Source organism: Haemorhous mexicanus, unplaced genomic scaffold, assembly GCF_027477595.1.
Source record: "Haemorhous mexicanus isolate bHaeMex1 unplaced genomic scaffold, bHaeMex1.pri scaffold_147_ctg1, whole genome shotgun sequence".
Classification (NCBI taxonomy): domain Eukaryota; kingdom Metazoa; phylum Chordata; class Aves; order Passeriformes; family Fringillidae; genus Haemorhous; species Haemorhous mexicanus.
This window is the reverse complement of record NW_026775998.1, coordinates 17976-37017: the sequence shown is the minus strand read 5'-3', so window position 1 is coordinate 37017 and position 19042 is coordinate 17976. Positions and strand designations below refer to the sequence as shown.

The 19042-nt window shown below is 53.1% G+C and overlaps 1 protein-coding gene across 1 annotated transcript in view; it reads right to left on the bottom strand.

The window, feature by feature from the left end:
* The window catches only part of LOC132322823 (gamma-aminobutyric acid type B receptor subunit 1-like), a 50859-nt gene that overhangs the window by 17521 nt on the left and 14296 nt on the right, over positions 1 to 19042 (bottom strand). The window contains 11 exon segments of the mRNA XM_059837534.1: positions 1008 to 1115; positions 4910 to 5026; positions 5858 to 5990; positions 7146 to 7296; positions 8879 to 8956; positions 10134 to 10197; positions 12108 to 12350; positions 13770 to 13961; positions 16606 to 16671; positions 16938 to 17039; positions 18331 to 18501. Coding sequence (XP_059693517.1) covers positions 1008 to 1115; positions 4910 to 5026; positions 5858 to 5990; positions 7146 to 7296; positions 8879 to 8956; positions 10134 to 10197; positions 12108 to 12350; positions 13770 to 13961; positions 16606 to 16671; positions 16938 to 17039; positions 18331 to 18501 — 1425 coding nt within the window.

Here is a 19042-nt window from a genome sequence, read left to right as displayed (position 1 = left end):
CCCCCAACACGCGGAGAACCTTCCAGAACCCCCCCAAACACCCAGAGAACCTTCCAGAACCCCCCAGGAGCCCCCCCAACACCTGGAGAACCTTCCAGAGCCCCCCAAACACCCAGAGAACCTTCCAGAGCCCCCCAAACACCCAGAGAACCTTCCAGAACCCCCCCAAACACCCGGAGAACCTTCCAGAACCCCCCCAAACACCCAGAGAACCTTCCAGAACCCCCCAAACACCCGGAGAACGTTCCAGAACCCCCCAAACACCCGGAGAACCTTCCAGAACCCCCCAGGAGCCCCCCAAACACCCAGAGAACCTTCCAGAACCCTCCCAGAACCCCCCAAACACCCAGAGAACCTTCCAGAACCCCCCCAAACACCCGGAGAACGTTCCAGAACCCTCCCAAACACCCGGAGAACCTTCCAGAACCCTCCCAGAACCCCCCCAACGCCTGGAGAACCCCCCAGGAGCCCCCCCCAACACCCGGAGACCCTTCCAGAGCCCCCCAGGAGCCCCCCCAAACACCCAGAGAACCTTCCAGAACCCCCCCAAACACCCGGAGAACTTTCCAGAACCCCCCCAAACACCCGGAGAACCTTCCAGAACCCCCCCAACACCCGGAGAACGTTCCAGAGCCCCCCCAAACACCCAGAGAACCTTCCAGAACCCCCCAAACACCCCGAGAACGTTCCAGAACCCTCCCAGAACCCCCCCAAACACCCGGAGAACCTTCCAGAACCCCCCCAACACCCGGAGAACGTTCCAGAGCCCCCCCCCCAAACACCCGGAGAACCTTCCAGAACCCCCCAAACGCCCAGAGAACGTTCCAGAACCCCCCCAAACACCCAGAGAACCTTCCAGAACCCTCCCAAACACCTCGAGCAGCCCTCAAACACCCGGAGAACCTTCCAGAACCCCCTCAAACACCCGGAGAACCTTCCAGAACCCCCCAGGAGCCCCCCCCAAACACCCGGAGAACGTTCCAGAGCCCCCCAGGAGCCCCCCGGACCTCGATGGTGCGGTGCAGGGGGTCCACGATCTGCCACACGCTCAGGGTGACGACGTCGAAGGCCACCAGGCCCCCCACGGTGGCGTAGAGCTTCCAGGGCTCCAGGCTCTGCCGGGACCCAACGCCGGGAATGTCACCCACCGGGAATTCCGGGAATGTCACCCACCGGGAATGTCACCGTCACCCACCGGGAATTCCGGGAATGTCACCCACCGGGAATTCCAGGGTCACCCACCGGGAATTCCGGGAATGTCACCCACCGGGAATTCCGGGAATGTCACCCACCGGGAATTCCAGGGTCACCCACTGGGAATTCCAGGGTCACCCACCGGGAATGTCACCGTCACCCACCGGGAATTCCGGGAATGTCACCCACCAGGAATGTCACCGTCACCCACCAGGAATTCTGGGGTCACCCACTGGGAATTCCGGGAATGTCACCCACCGGGAATTCCGGGGTCACCCACTGGGAATTCCGGGAATGTCACCCACCGGGAATTCCGGGAATGTCACCCACGGGGAATTCTGGGAATGTCACCCACTGGGAATTCCGGGAATGTCACCCACCGGGAATGTCACCCACTGGGAATTCCGGGGTCACCCACCGGAAATTCCGGGGTCACCCACCGGGAATTCAGGGAATGTCACCCACTGGGAATTCCGGGGTCACCCACCGGGAATTCCGGGGTCACCCACCGGGAGTGTCACCGTCACCCACCGGGAATTCCGGGGTCACCCACCGGGAATTCCAGGGTCACCCACCGGGAATTCCGGGAATGTCACCCACCGGGAATTCCAGGGTCACCCACTGGGAATTCCGGGAATGTCACCCACTGGGAATTTCGGGAATGTCACCCACCGGGAATTCCGGGAATGTCACTCACCGGGAATTCTGGGAATGTCACCCACTGGGAATTCCGGGGTCACCCACCGGGAATTCCGGGGTCACCCACCGGGAATTCCGGGGTCACCCACTGGGAATGTCACCATCACCCACCGGGAATTCCGGGGTCACCCACCAGGAATTCCGGGAATGTCACCCACCGGGAGTGTCACCGTCACCCACCGGGAATTCTGGGGTCACCCACTGGGAATTCCGGGAATGTCACCCACCGGGAATTCCGGGGTCACCCACCAGGAATGTCACCATCACCCACTGGAGTGTCACCGTCACCCGACTGGGAGTGTCACCGTCACCCACCGGGAATTCTGGGAATGTCACCCACTGAGAATTCCAGGGTCACCCACCGGGAATTCCGGGAATGTCACCCACCGGGAATTCCGGGGTCACCCACCGGGAATTCCGGGAATGTCACCCACCGGGAATTCCGGGAATGTCACCCACCGGGAATTCCGGGAATGTCACCCACTGGGAATTCCGGGAATGTCACCCACCGGGAATTCCGGGAATGTCACCCACCGGGAATTCCGGGGTCACCCACTGGGAATTCCGGGAATGTCACCCACCGGGAATTCCGGGGTCACCCACCGGGAATGTCACCATCACCCACCGGGAATTCCGGGGTCACCCACCGGGAATTCCGGGGTCACCCACCGGGAATTCCAGGAATGTCACCCACTGGGAATTCCGGGAATGTCACCCACCGGGAATTCCGGGAATGTCACCCACCGGGAATGTCACCGTCACCCACCGGGAATTCCGGGAATGTCACCCACCGGGAATTCCGGGAATGTCACCCACCGGGAATTCCGGGGTCACCCACCGGGAATGTCACCGTCACCCACCGGGAATTCCGGGAATGTCACCCACCGGGAATTCCGGGAATGTCACCCACCGGGAATGTCACCGTCACCACCGGGAATTCCGGGAATGTCACCCACCGGGAATTCCGGGAATGTCACCCACCGGGAATGTCACCGTCACCCACCGGGAATTCAGGGAATGTCACCCACCGGGAATTCCGGGAATGTCACCCACCGGGAATGTCACCGTCACCCACCGGGAATTCCGGGGTCACCCACCGGGAATGTCACCGTCACCCACCGGGAATTCCGGGGTCACCCACTGGGAATTCCGGGAATGTCACCCACCGGGAATTCCGGGAATGTCACCCACCGGGAATTCCGGGGTCACCCACCGGGAATGTCACCGTCACCCACCGGGAATTCCGGGAATGTCACCCACCGGGAATTCCGGGAATGTCACCCACCGGGAATGTCACCGTCACCCACCGGGAATTCCAGGGTCACCCACCGGGAATTCCGGGAATGTCACCCACTGGGAATTCCGGGGTCACCCACTGGGAATTCCGGGAATGTCACCCACCGGGAATGTCACCATCACCCGACTGGGAGTGTCACCGTCACCCACCGGGAATTCCAGGAATGTCACCCACTGGGAATTCCGGGAATGTCACCCACCGGGAATTCCGGGGTCACCCACCAGGAATGTCACCATCACCCACTGGGAATTCCGGGGTCACCCACCGGGAATTCCGTGGTCACCCACCAGGAATGTCACCATCACCCACTGGAGTGTCACCGTCACCCGACTGGGAGTGTCACCGTCACCCACCGGGAATTCCGGGGTCACCCACCGGGAATTCCAGGGTCACCCACCGGGAATTCCGGGAATGTCACCCACTGGGAATTCCGGGAATGTCACCCACTGGGAATTCCGGGAATGTCACCCACCAGGAATTCCGGGGTCACCCACCGGGAATTCCGGGGTCACCCACAGGGAATTTCGGGGTCACCCACCGGGAATTCCGGGGTCACCCACTGGGAATGTCACCATCACCCACCGGGAATTCCGGGGTCACCCACTGGGAATTCCGGGGTCACCCACTGGGAATTCCGGGGTCACCCACCGGGAATTCAGGGAATGTCACCCACCGGGAATTCCGGGGTCACCCACCGGGAATTCCGGGGTCACCCACCGGGAATTCCGGGAATGTCACCCACCGGGAATGTCACCGTCACCCACCGGGAATTCTGGGAATGTCACCCACCGGGAATTCCGGGAATGTCACCCACCGGGAATTCCGGGAATGTCACCCACTGGGAATTCCGGGAATGTCACCCGGATCCCAAAGGAACACCCAGATCCCAAAGGAACACCCGGATCCCAAAGGAACACCCGGATCCCAACACCCAAACCCTGAGGGAACACCCGGATCCCAAAGGAACACCCGGATCCCAAAGGAACACCCGGATCCCAACACCCAAACCCCAAGGGAACACCTGGATCCCAAAGGAACACCCGGATCCCAAGAGAACACCCGGATCCCAACACCCAAACCCCAAAGGAACACCTGGATCCCAAAACCCATACCCTAAAGGAACACCTGGATCCCAAAAAGAACACCCAGATCCCAAAGGAACACCCGGATCCCAAGGGAACACCCGGATCCCAACACCCAAACCCCAAAGGAACACCTGGATCCCAAGGGAACACCTGGATCCCATAAACAACACCCAGATCCCAAACACCCGGACCCCAAAAGAACACCCAAACCCCGAGGGAACACCCGGATCCCAAAAACAACCCCCGGATCCCAAAAACAACCCCCGGATCCCAACCCCCAAACCCTGAGGGAACACCCGGATCCCAAAGGAACACCCAGATCCCAAAGGAACACCTGGATCCCAAAAAGAACACCCGGATCCCAACACCCAAACCCCAAAGGAACACCTGGATCCCAAGGGAACACCTGGATCCCATAAACAACACCCGGATCCCAAACCCCCAAACCCCAAAAGAACACCCAAACCCCGAGGGAACCCCCGGATCCCAAAAACAACCCCCAGATCCCAAAAACAACCCCCAGATCCCAAAAACAACCCCCGGATCCCCAAAAACAACCCCCAGATCCCAAACCCCACCACCACCACCCCCCATGCCCCGCCCCCCGCCCCACCCCGTCCGCCTGTTGCCTCGCCTTCCGCTTGTCCTTCTTGTCGTCCTTCTTGGTGAAGACGGTGTGCACCCACCAGATCTTGGTGAACATGCTGCCGTAGGCCAGGCTGAAGCCCAGCCCCAACAGCCACAGCCGCGCCTGCCAACAACAGTCGGACACGGCCGCCACAGTCGGAAATCCGCCCGGGAACGGCGGCGCTGGCTGTCCCTGCTCTGGCTGTTCTGGTTTGGGCCTCTCTGGTTGTTCCCGACTGTTCCTTCCCGTTCCGATTGTCCCCGAGTGTTCCTTCCCATTCCAATTGTTCCCGACTGTTCCTTCCCGTTCCGATTGTTCTTGACTGTTCCTTCCCATTCCAATTGTTCCCGACTGTTCCTTCCCATTCCGATTGTTCCTGACTGTTCCTTCCCTTCCCATTCTGATTGTTCCCGACTGTTCCTTCCCATTCCAATTGTTCCCGACTGTTCCTTCCCATTCCGATTGTTCCTGACTGTTCCTTCCCGTTCCGATTGTTCCTGACTGTTCCTTCCCATTCCGATTGTTCCCGACTGTTCCTTCCCATCCCTGCTGGTGTCTCCGTCTGTTCCTCCGCCTGTTCCCATCTAATTTTCCCCCCTCTCCGCCTGTTTCTCCGCCTGTTCCTACCCCATTTTCCCTACATTTCCGCCTGTTCCTCCACTTATTCCTCGGCCTGTTCCCTCCCCATTTGTCCCCCATTTCCATCTGTTCCTCCGCCTGTTCCCTCCCCATTTCCCTGTTCCTCCGCCTGTTCCCTCCCCATTTCCCTGTTCCTCTGCCTGTTCCCACCCCATTTCCCTGTTCCTCCGCCTGTTCCCTCCCCATTTTCCCTGTTCCTCCACCTGTTCCCTCCCCATTTCCCTGTTCCTCCGCCTGTTCCCCCCATTTTTCCCGTTCCTCCGCCTGTTCCCGCCCCCTTTCCCGCTCTCCGCCTGTCTCTCCGCCTGTCCCCACCTGGCAGACGAAGGGGAACAGCCCCGGCCCGATGTGGTATCCGTCGAGGCCCAGCGGGAAGACGGCGGCGAGCGCCAGGGTACAACCGACGGCCGTCATGTTGTTCAGGTAGGGCTGCGAGTTCTGGATGTACCTGCAACAGCCGGGAGTCACCCCCGGGCCACAACCGGAACCGGAAACAGCAACACCCGGACAAGGAGAGCGCGGCTTTTTTCCCCCTTTTTCTCTCTTTTTTCCAAATTTTCCCGGATTTTTTCCAGTTTTTCCACAATTTTTCATCTTTTTTTTTTCATTTTTCCTGATTTTTCCCAGAATTTTTCCTGATTTTTCCCATTTTTCCTGATTTTCCCCAGAATTTTCCCAGAATTTTTCCCGTTTCCTGATTTTTCCCCCAGAATTTTTCCTGATTTTTCCTTATTTTTCCCAGAATTTTCCCAGAATTTTTCCTTGTTTTTCCCAGATTTTTTCTGATTTTTCTCTGATTTTTCCTGATTTTCCCCAGAATTTTCCCAGAATTTTTCCTTATTTTTCCCAGAATCTTTCCTGATTTTTCCTAGAATTTTCCCAGAATTTTTCCTTATTTTTCCCAGAATTCTCCCCAATTTTTCCCAGAATTTTCACAGAATTTTCCCTTATTTTTCCCAGAATTTTCCCCAATTTTTCCTGATTTTTCCCAGAATTTTCCCAGAATTTTCCTGATTTTTCCCGAGAATTTTCCCCAGAATTTTCCCAGAATTTTCCCTTGTTTTTCCCAGATTTTTTCCTGATTTTCCCCCAGAATTTTTCCTGATTTTCCCCATTTTTTCCCGATTTTCCCAGAATTTTTCCCATTTTTCCTGATTTTTCCCTGAATTTTTCCTGATTTTCCCCCAAATTTCCCTTCCATTTCTCCCAGAATTTCCCCCAAATTTCCCCCCCATTTTTTCCTTGTTTTTCCCCAATTTTTTTCCTCCATTTTCCCACAATTTTCCCCCATTTTCCCCTGAATTTCCCCTGATTTTTTCCACTTTTCCACAATTTTTCATCATTTTTTCCCATTTCCTCCCCATTTTCCCCAATTCTTCATCATTTTTTCCCAATTTTCCCTGAATTTTTCCCAGAATTTTTCCTGATTTTTCCCCCAAAATTCAAATTTTTTCCACTCAAACCCCCCAAAACTCCCAATTTCCCCCCAAAAAACCCTTTAAAAAATCCCATTTTTTTCCCTCCCGACCCCCAAAACCCCCCAAAATTCTGGGAAATTTTTAGGAATTTTGGGAATTTGGGGATTTTTTGGGAATTGCCCCACCTGACGTGCCCGTTGTAGATGTTGAAGGCCAAACAAACGACGGCCAGGACGATTCCGAGTGACGCCAACACCGCGACGGAAATGAACAATTTTTGCGACAGGAAGCGGAAGGTTGTGATCACCTTGGTGTAATCGGCCGGGGGGGACCCCCCTGGGGACAAATTTGGGGGAAAAAAACCCAAAAATTGGAAATTTGGGAACACCCGGAGAGATTTCCCACGATTTTCTGCATTTTTCCTTTTTTTGGTTCGTTTTTTTCCTGGTTTTTCCCAAATTTTTCTACTTTTTTTTCACATTTCCCCCCATTTTTCCTTAATTTTTCCGAAAATTTTTTGCCCATTTTTGTCAGTTTTTCCCCAATTTTCACTCAATTTCTCCCCAATTTCCCCCCAATTTTTTCCCAATTTTCCCCCAATTTTTCCCCAAATTTCCCCCCATTTTCCCCAAATTTCCCCCAGTTTTTCTCACCATTTTCCCCCAAATTTCCCCAATTTTTCCCCCAAAATTTTCCCCATTTTTTCCCCCAAATTTTCCCCAATTTCCCCCCAAATTTCCCCAATTTTTTCCCAAATTTTCCCCCCATTTCCCCAAATTTCCCTAAATTTTCCCCAAATTTCCCCCAATTTTTCTCACCATTTTCCCCCAATTTTCCCCAAATTTTCCCCAAATTTTCCCCAATTTTTCCCCATTTTTTCCCTATTTTCCCCCAATTTTCCCCAAATTTTCCCCAATTTTTCCCCCATTTTCCCCATTTTTCCCCATTTCCCCCAAGTTTTTCCCCAAATTTTCCCCCAATTTTCCCCCATTTCCCCCAAATTTTCCCCAATTTTTCCCCCAATTTTCCCCAAAATTTCCCCAATTTTCCCCCAATTTTTCTGCCATTTTCCCCCAATTTTTCCCCAAATTTCCCCACACTTTCCCCCAATTTTCTCCCAATTTTTCCCCAAATTTTTCCCCAAATTTCCCCCCATTTTCCCCCAAATTTCCCCCAATTTCCCCTCCATTTTTTCCCTAAATTTTCCCCAAATTTCCCCCAAATTTCCCCCAATTTTTCCCCAAATTTTCCCCAGTTTTCCCCCAAATTTTCCCCAATTTCCCCCCAAAGTTTTCCCCAATTTCCCCCCAGTTTTTCCCCAATTTTCCCCAATTTTCCCCATTTTCCCCCAATTTCCCCCAAATTTCCCCCAAATTTTCCCCAAACTTTCCCCCAATTTCCCCCCAATTTTCTCCCAATTTTCCCCAAATTTTTCCCCAAATGTTTTCCCAACTTCCCCCCATTTTTTCCTCAATTTCCCCCCAATTTTCCCCAATTTCCCCCCCATTTTTTCCCTAAATTTTCCCCAATTTCCCCCCCAGTTTTTCCCCAAATTTTCCCCATTCTCCCCAAATTTTCCCCGAATTTTCCCCAAACTTTCCCCCAATTTTCCCCAATTTTCCCCAAATTTCCCCCAAATTTTCCCCAAACTTTCACCCAATTTTCCCCCAATTTTCCCCCAATTTTCCCCAAATTTCCCCCAAATTTTCCCCAAATTTCCCCCCAATTTTCTCCCAATTTCCTCCCAATTTTTCTGCCATTTTCCCCAAATTTTCCCCAAATTTTCCCCAAACTTTCCCCATTTTTTCCCTATTTTCTCCCAATTTTTCCCCCAAATTTCCCCCAGTTCCCCCCAGATGTCGCCGTTCCCCCATTTCCGCTTTTGCCCAAATTCCCCTGGTTTTGCCCCGTTTCTCACCGATCCATTTGTCGTTGTTGTACCAGCTCAGGTTGTCCTTGGTGCTGTCGTAGTAACCGATCTTCTGGTACTCCCCATCTGCACAGGTGACACGTGGGACACATGGGACAGGTGACACCCAGACAGGTGGGACAGGTGGGACAGGTGACAATGGACAGGTGGGACAGGTGACAATGGACAGGTGGGACACGTGGGACACGTGGGACAGGTGACACCAGGACAGGTGGGACAGGTGGGACAGGTGACACCCAGACAGGTGGGACAGGTGGGACAGGTGACACCCAGACAGGTGGGACAGGTGACAATGGACAGGAGACAATGGACAGGTGGGACAGGTGACTCCCAGTGCACAGGTGACACTGGACAGGTGGGACAGGTGGGACAGGTGACAATGGACAGGTGGGACAGGTGACAATGGACAGGTGACAATGGACAGGTGGGACAGGTGACTCCCAGTGCACAGGTGACACTGGACAGGTGGGACAGGTGGGACAGGTGACAATGGACAGGAGACACCAGGACAGATGACACCAGGACAGGTGACAATGGACAGGTGGGACAGGTGACAATGGACAGGTGGGACAGGTGACTCCCAGTGCACAGGTGACACTGGACAGGTGGGACAGGTGGGACAGGTGACAATGGACAGGAGACACCAGGACAGATGACACCAGGACAGGTGACAATGGACAGGTGGGACAGGTGACAATGGACAGGTGACACCAGGACAGGTGGGACAGATGACAATGGACAGGTGACACCAGGACAGGTGACAATGGACAGATGGGACAGGTGACAATGGACAGGTGACACCAGAACAGGTGGGACAGGTGGTACAGGTGACACCAGGACAGGTGGGACAGGTGACAATGGACAGGTGACACCAGGACAGGTGGGACAGGTGATAATGCACAGGTGACAATGGACAGGTGGGACAGCTGACACCCAGTGCACAGGTGACGCCGGGACAGGTGACAATGGACAGGTGACACCAGCACAGGCGATCTGAAGGTCCCTGAGTGTCACCTGAAGGTCCCTCAAGAGGTCCCTCAATGTCACCTGGAGGTCCCTCAGGAGGTCCTTGAGTGTCACCTGAGGTCCCTCAGTGCCACCCAATGTCCCTCAATGTCACCTGAGGTCCCTCAGGAGGTCCCTGAGTGTCACCTGGAGGTCCCTCAGTGTCACCTGGAGGTCCCTCAGTGTCACCTGGAGGTCCCCGCGTGCCACCTGCCGTTGTCACCTGCTGTCCCCTCACCTTGGAGCTGCTCAATCAGGGTCCAGGCCATGCGGGAGCCGCTGGCGTCGAACACCACGTGGCCCTGGAGGGGACACGGGGACAGCGTTGGGGACAGGTGTCCGTCCGTCCATCCACCCTGGCGGCACCTCCGCCCACGGGGGGTGACGTCATCCGTGTCACCTCGGTGATGTCATCAATGTCACCTCCGCCCACCCATGGTGATGTCATCAATGTCACCTCGGTGATGCCATCAATGTCACCTCCACCCACCCATAGTGATGTCATCAATGTCACCTTGGTGACGTCATCAATGTCAACTCCACCCATGGATGGTGACATCGTCAATGTCACCTCCACCCACCCATAGTGATGTCATCAATGTCACCTCGGTGACGTCATCAATGTCATCTCCACCAAGGATGGTGACATCATCAATGTCACCTCCACCCACCCATGGTGACATCATCAATGTCACCTCCACCCAAGGCTGAACTTTGGTGACATTTTTGATGTCACCTCCCAAGGATGAATTTTGGGACTCTCCTTGATGCCACCTCCACCCAAAATGAATCTTTGATGTCACCACCACCCCAGGCTGAACTTTGGTGACATTTTTGGTGCCACCACCACCCAAAGCTGAACTTTGGTGACATTTTTGATGTCACCTCCACCCAAGGCTGACTTCTGGTGCCACCACCACCCAAGGCTGAACTTTGGTGACATTTTTGATGTCACCTCCACCCAAGGCCGACTTCTGGTGCCACCACCACCCAAAGCTGAACTTTGGTGACATTTTTGGTGCCACCACCACCCAAAGCTGAACTTTGGTGACATTTTTGATGTCACCTCCACCCAAGGCTGACTTCTGGTGCCACCACCACCCAAGGCTGAACTTTGGTGACATTTTTGATGTCACCTCCACCCCAGGCTGACTTCTGGTGCCACCACCACCCAAGGCTGAACTTTGGTGACATTTTTGATGTCACCACCACCCCAGGCTGACTTCTGGTGCCACCACCACCCAAGGCTGAACTTTGGTGACATTTTTGATGTCACCTCCACCCCAGGCTGACTTCTGGTGCCACCTCCACCCAAGGCTGAACTTTAGTGACATTTTTGATGTCACCTCCACCCAAAACTGAACTTTGGTGACATTTTTGATGTCACCATCACCCAAAGCTGACTTCTGGTGCCACCACCACCCAAAGCTGAACTTTGGTGATATTTTTGATGTCACCTCCACCCAAAACTGAACTTTGGTGACATTTTTGATGTCACTTCCACCCAAGGCTGAACTTTGGTGACACCTTTGATGTCACCTCCACCCAAGGCTGACTTCTGGTGCCACCACCACCCAAAGCTGAACTTTGGTGACATTTTTGATGTCACCACCACCCCAGGCTGACTTCTGGTGCCACCACCACCCAAAGCTGAACTTTGGTGACACCTTTGATGTCACCTCCACCCAAGGCTGACTTCTGGTGCCACCACCACCCAAAGCTGAACTTTGGTGACACCTTTGATGTCACCTCCACCCAAGGCTGAACTTTGGTGACATTTTTGATGTCACCTCCACCCAAAGCTGACTTCTGGTGCCACCTCCACCCAAAGCTGAACTTTGGTGACACCTTTGATGTCACCTCCACCCAAGGCTGACTTCTGGTGCCACCACCACCCAAAGCTGAACTTTGGTGACATTTTTGATGTCACCTCCACCCAAGGCTGAACTTTGGTGACACTTTGGACATCACCTCCACCCAAGGCTGACTTCTGGTGCCACCTCCACCCAAAGCTGAACTTTGGTGACATTTTTGATGTCACCTCCACCCAAGGCTGAACTTTGGTGACATTTTTGATGTCACCTCCACCCAAAGCTGACTTCTGGTGCCACCACCACCCAAAGCTGAACTTTGGTGACATTTTTGATGTCACCTCCACCCAAGGCTGACTTCTGGTGCCACCTCCACCCAAAGCTGGACCCGGCCCACGCACCGAGACGCCCTCGAAGGCCGAGGAGTTGAGGGCCCGGTAGATCTCGTCGGTGATGGTCTTGTTGTTGTAGTTGAACTCGTCCAAGCCCACCCCTTGCTTGGCCAACTCTTGGGCCGTCTTGTTGAGCGCCAAGGCCAAGGCCCAGATGGCGTCGTAGGCCAGCGGCGCCTCCTGGTAGCCACCGGCCTCGGTGGAGTTGGTGCCCAACCTCTTCTCCAGCTTGGCGATGAACTCTTGGGACGTCTGGTGGGCGAGACCCAACGGTTGGGGTGGAGAGCACCCAAGGTTGACCCAAGATTTAGGTTGGAGACCACCCAAGGTTGACCCAAGATTTAGGTTGGAGACCACCCAATGATCACCCAACTTTGACCCAATGGTTGCATTGGAGACCACCCAAGGTTGACCCAAGGTTGATCCAAGATTTAGGTTGGAGACCACCCAATGTTCACCCAAGGTTGACCCAATGGTTGGGTTGGAGACCACTCAAAGTTTGGGTTGGAGACCACCCAAGGGTGACCCAAGGTTGACCCAAGATTTAGGTTGGAGACCACCCAATGATCACCCAACTTGGACCCAATGGTTGCGTTGGAGACCACCCAAGGTTTGGGTTGGAGACCACCCAAGGTTGACCCAAGGTTGACCCAATGGTTGGATTGGAGACCACTCAAGGTTTGGGTTGGAGACTACTCAAGGTTGACCCAAGGTTGACCCAATGGTTGGGTTGGAGACCACCCAAGGTTTGGGTTGGAGAGCACTCAAGGTTGACCCAACATTGGGTTGGAGACCACCCAAGTGTCACCCAAGGGTTGGGTTGGCCACCACCCAAGGGTCACCCAAGGGTCGGGTTGGCCACCACCCAACATTGACCCGAGGGTTTGGTTGGCCACCACCCAACATTGACCCAACAGTTGGGTTGGCCACCACCCAAGGTTGACCCAACATTGGGTTGGAGACAACCCAAGGGTCACCCAAGGGTTGGGTTGGCCACCACCCAAGGGTCACCCAAGGGTCGGGTTGGCCACCACCCAAGTGTCACCCAAGGGTCAGGTTGGCCACCACCCAAGGGTCACCCAAGGGTCAGGTTTCCACCACCCAAGGGTCACCCAAGGGTCAGGTTGGCCACCACCCAAGGGTCACTCAAGGGTCAGGTTTCCACCACCCAAGGGTGACCCAATGGTCAGGTTTCCACCACCCAAGGGTCACCCAAGGGTCAGGTTTCCACCACCCAAGGGTGACCCAATGGTCAGGTGTCCACCACCCAAGGGTCACCCAATGGTCAGGTTTCCACCACCCAAGTGTCACCCAATGGTCAGGTTTCCACCACCCAAGGGTCACCCAAGGGTCGGGTTGGCCACCACCCAAGGGTCACCCAATGGTCAGGTTTCCACCACCCAAGGGTCACCCAGTGGTCAGGTTTCCACCACCCAAGTGTCACCCAATGGTCAGGTTTCCACCACCCAAGGGTCACCCAATGGTCAGGTTTCCACCACCCAAGTGTCACCCAATGGTCAGGTTTCCACCACCCAAGTGTCACCCAACGGTCGGGTTCGCCACCACCCAAGGGTCAGGTTTCCACCACCCAAGGGTGACCCAAGGGTCAGGTTTCCACCACCCAAGGGTGACCCAAGGGTCGCGTTGGCCACCACCCCACCCTGCCGGTACCATGTTGGAGATGCTGCGCGTGTTCTCGGGGTTGAGCATGACGATCTCGGTGGTGATGTGACCTTCCACCGCCTCGGCCATCTGGTCGGCCGTGCAGTTGATGGAAGGGTCCTCGGTGCGGAACCATTTGTTGGCGTACCAGCCAATCAGGAACCAGACGTACTTCTTGCCGTAGAGCTTCTCCTTGTAGACCTGGAAGGGTGGGGAGGTCCGTATGGCTGGCTGTCCGTCATCGGTTTCTGGTAATTTCCACCCATCCATCATTGATCCATCATGGATCTACCATCATCATCATCATCATCATCATCATCCATCTCCATCCATGATCCATCATCATCATCCACCTCCATCCATCTCCATCCATGATCCATCATCATCATCCATCTCCATCCATCTCCATCCATGATCCATCATCATCATCCATCTCCATCCATCCATCTCCATCCATGATCCATCATCATCATCCATCTCCATCCATCCATGATCCATCAAGTTCCACTATTGATTCATCATCATCATCATCACCATCCATCCATGATCCACCATTGATCCATCATCATCATCATCACCACCACCATCATCCATCTCCATCCATCCATGATCCATCATCATCATCACCACCATCATTGATCCATCATCATCATCATCACCACCATCATCCATCTCCATCCATCCATTATTCATCATCATCATCATCACCATCATCAATCCATCATCATCATCATCATCATCATCATCATCATCATCATCCATCTCCATCCATCAAATCCTACCATTGATCCATCATCATCATCACCACCATCATCCATCTCCATCCATGATCCATCATCATCATCATCATCATCATCATCACCACCATCATCCATCCATCATCATCATCATCACCGTCACCATCATCATCATCCATCAAGTCCTACCATTGATCCATCATAAATCCATCATCATCATCATCACCACCACCATCATCCATCTCCATCCATCCATGATCCATCATCATCATCACCACCATCATTGATCCATCATCATCATCATCATCATCATCCATCTCCATCCATCAAATCCTACCATTGATCCATCATCATCGTCATCGCCATCATCCATCTCCATCCATCCATGATCATCATCACCACCATCATTGATCCATCTCCATCATCATCATCATCACCATCATCATCATCCATCAAGTCCTACCATTGATCCATCATAAATCCATCATCATCATCATCATCATCATCACCATCATTATCATCCATCCATGATCCATCACCATCATTGATCCATCACCATCATCATCACCATCATCCATGATCCATCACCACCATCATCATGACCACCATCATCCATCTCCATCCATCCATGATCCATCACCATCATCATCATCATCATCACCATCATCGATCCATCATCATCATCATCCATCTCTATCCATCCATGATCCATCACCATCATCACCATCACCATCATCCATCCATGATCCATCACCATCATCACCACCACCATCATCACCATCATCCATGATCCATCACCACCATCATCATCGCTATCATCATCCATCTCCATCCATCCATGATCCATCATCATCATCACCATCATCATCACCATCATCATCATCATCATCATCATCATCATCCATGATCCATCACCATCATTGATCCATCATCATCATCACCACCATCATCCATCTCCATCCATCCATGATCCATCATCATCATCATCACCATCATCGATCCATCATCATCATCATCATCATCATCATCATCCATCTCCATCCATCAAATCCTACCATTGATCCATCATCATCGTCATCGCCATCATCATCCATCTCCATCCATCCATGATCCATCAAGTTCCACCATTGATCCATCACCATTGATCCATCATGGATCCATCATCATCCTCATCACCACCATCCATCTCCATCCATCCATCACTGATCCATCATCATCATCATCCTCCATCTTCATCCATCCATCTATGATCCATGAATTTCCACCACTGATCTGCCATTGATCCATCATCATCTATCTCCAACCATCCATGAGCCATCAAGTTCCACCACTGATCCACCATTGAACCATCATCATCATCATCATCACCATCATCATCATAATTACCATCATCCATCTCCGTCCATCCATGATCCATCAAGTTCTACCATTGATCCATCCATGATCCATCATCATTGATCCATCACCATCACCATCATCATCATCCATCTCCATCCATCCATCAAGTTCTACCATTCATCCACCATTGATCCATCATCATCATCACCACCATCATTGATCCATCATCATCATCATCATCACCATCACCATCATCCATCATTGATCCATCACCATCATCATCATCATCATCATCACCATCATTGATTCATCACCATCATCATCATCATCACCATCATCGATCCATCACCATCACCATCACCATCATCCATCCATGATCCATCACCATCATCACCACCACCATCATCACCATCATCCATCTCCATCCATCATTGATTCATCACCATCATCATCATCATCACCATCATCGATCCATCATGATCATGATCATCATCATCATCATCATCATCATCATCCATCCATGATCCATCACCATCATTGATCCATCACCATCATCATCATCATCATCACCATCATCACCACCATCATCATCACCACCATCCATCTCCATCCATCCATGATCCATCACCATCACCATCATCATCATCACCATCATCCATGATCCATCATCATCATCATCACCATCATCACCATCATCATCACCATCATCACCATCATCATCCATCCATGACCCACCACCATCATCACCATCACCCTCCATCCGTTCCCACCTCACAGAAGACCTTCCTCGCCACCGTCTCGTAGAAGAGCCCCACGATGATCCGGGCGTCCTGCCGCTGCGGGATTGGACGCTTTTTAAAGCCCCGCCCACCTCATTTGCATAAACCTCCCCTTCCTCTTTGACCCCCCCACCATGGATTTTTGGGGTGGTTTCTCCTCTTTTTGGAGGTCCACCATGGTCGGGGTGGTCCCAAGGGTGGGGTGGGACCGAGGGTGGTCCCAAGGGTGGGGTGGGACCCTGGGGTGGTCCCGAGGGTGGGGTGGGACCCTGGGGTGGTCCCGAGGGTGGGGTGGGACCTCGGGGTGGGGGTGGGGGTCTCACCTTGAGGTTGCGGACGGACGCGGAGGGGTCGGAGAAGAAGCTCTGGCGGAAGGTGATCTCCAGCCCGGCCTCCTTCACCCGCCGGTCGAGGTCGTCCAGGGTCTGGGGGGGACGTGAGGACATCAGAAATGGGGTTGGGGACACCCAGGAGGGGTTGGGGACATCAAAAATGGGGTTGGGGGCATCTAGGAGGGGTTGGGGACATCAAAAATGGGGTTGGGGGCATCTAGGAGGGGTTGGGGACACCAAAAATGGGGTTGGAGACATCTAGGAGGCGTTGGGGACATCAGAAATGGGGTTGGGGACACCAAAAATGGGGTTGGGGACACCAAAAATGGGGTTGGGGACATCTAGGAGGGGTTGGGGACACCAAAAATGGGGTTGGAGACATCTAGGAGGCGTTGGGGACATCAGAAATGGGGTTGGGGACACCAAAAATGGGGTTGGGGACACCAAAAATGGGGTTGGGGACATCTAGGAGGGGTTGGTGGCATCAAGGAGGGGTTGAAGACATCAGAAATGGGGTTGGGGACACCAAAAATGGGGTTGGGGACATCAAGGAGGGGTTGGGGCCACTAAGGACAATTCAAGGAGGATCTTGGGGCCACCAAGGAGGAACCCAAGGATAATCTTGGGGCCACCAAGGAGGAACCAGAGGAGGATTTTGGGGCCACCAAGGAAGATCTTGGGGCCACCAAGGAGGATCTTGGGCCCACCAAGGAGGAACTCAAGGAAGATCTTGGGGCCACCAAGGAGGATCTTGGGGCCACCAAGGAGGAACCCAAGGAGGATTTTGGGGCCACCAAGGAAGATCTTGGGCCACCAAGGAGGAACTCAAGGAGGATCTTGGGGCCACCAAGGAGGATCTTGGGGCCACCAAGGAGGAACCAGAGGAGTATTTTGGGGCCACCAAGGAAGATCTTGGGCCACCAAGGAGGAACTCAAGGAGGATCTTGGGGCCACCAAGGAGGATCTTGGGGCCACCAAGGAGGAACTCAAGGAGGATCTTGGGGCCACCAAGGAGGATCTTGGGGCCACCAAGGAGGAACCCAAGGAGGATCTTGGGGCCACCAAGAAGGATCTTGGTGCCACCAAGGAGGAACCCAAGGAGGATCTTGGTGCCACCAAGGAGGATCTTGGAGCCACCAAGGAGGAACCTAAGGAGGATCTTGGTGCCACCAAGGAGGAACCCAAGGAGGATCTTGGAGCCACCAAGGAGGAACCCAAGGAAGATCTTGGGGCCACCAAGGAGGAACCCAAGGAGAATTTTGGAGCCACCAAGGAGGAACCCAAGGAGGATTTTGGAGCCACCAAAGCCAAGTTGGGATTTGTTGGAATTCCCGGGCGGCCTCGGAGCCCGGGACGGTTCCGAGGGTCCCTGGGGGGTCCGTACCGAGGTGAAGACCTCCTCGGTCTGCTGGATGGTGGCGATCTTGGTCCATCCCCACTTCTTGAAGAGCTGGACGCGCGTGGGGTTGTGCAGCGTGGCCGACGGGTGCGTGCGGAAGAAGGTCGGGAAGCGGCGGCGGTTGGAGAGCGCCGGGGAGCTGGAGCCGTACGAGAGCTGGGCACCGGCAAGAGATCCCCAAAATTCCCCAGAATTCCCAAAATTCCCAAAATTCCCAAATTTTTGAGGGGATTTTGGGGGAATTTTGGGGGTTTTTTGGGTTTTTTGAGATATTTTTTTTATTTTTTGGAGATTTTTTTCAAGTTTTTGGAGATTTTTTTGGTGATTTTTTGGGGGTTTTTTGGGGATTTTTGGGGATTTTTTTGGGTTTTTGGGGATTTTTTTTTTTTTATTTTTAGGAGATTTTTTTTTTCCAAGTTTTTGGAGATTTTTGGGGGGATTTTTGGGGATTTTTTGGGGATTTTTTGGGATTTTTTTAATTTTTATTTTTATTTTTTGGAGATTCTTTTTCTATTTTTTGGAGATTTTGGGGGGATTTTTTGGGGATTTTTTGGGATTTTTTTGGATTTTTTTTTTATTTTTGGAGATTTTTTTTTCAAGTTTTTGGAGATTTTTGGGACTTTTTGGGGATTTTTTGGGGATTTTTTGGGGGATTTTTTTGGGATTTTTTTGAGATTCTTTTTCTATTTTTTGGAGA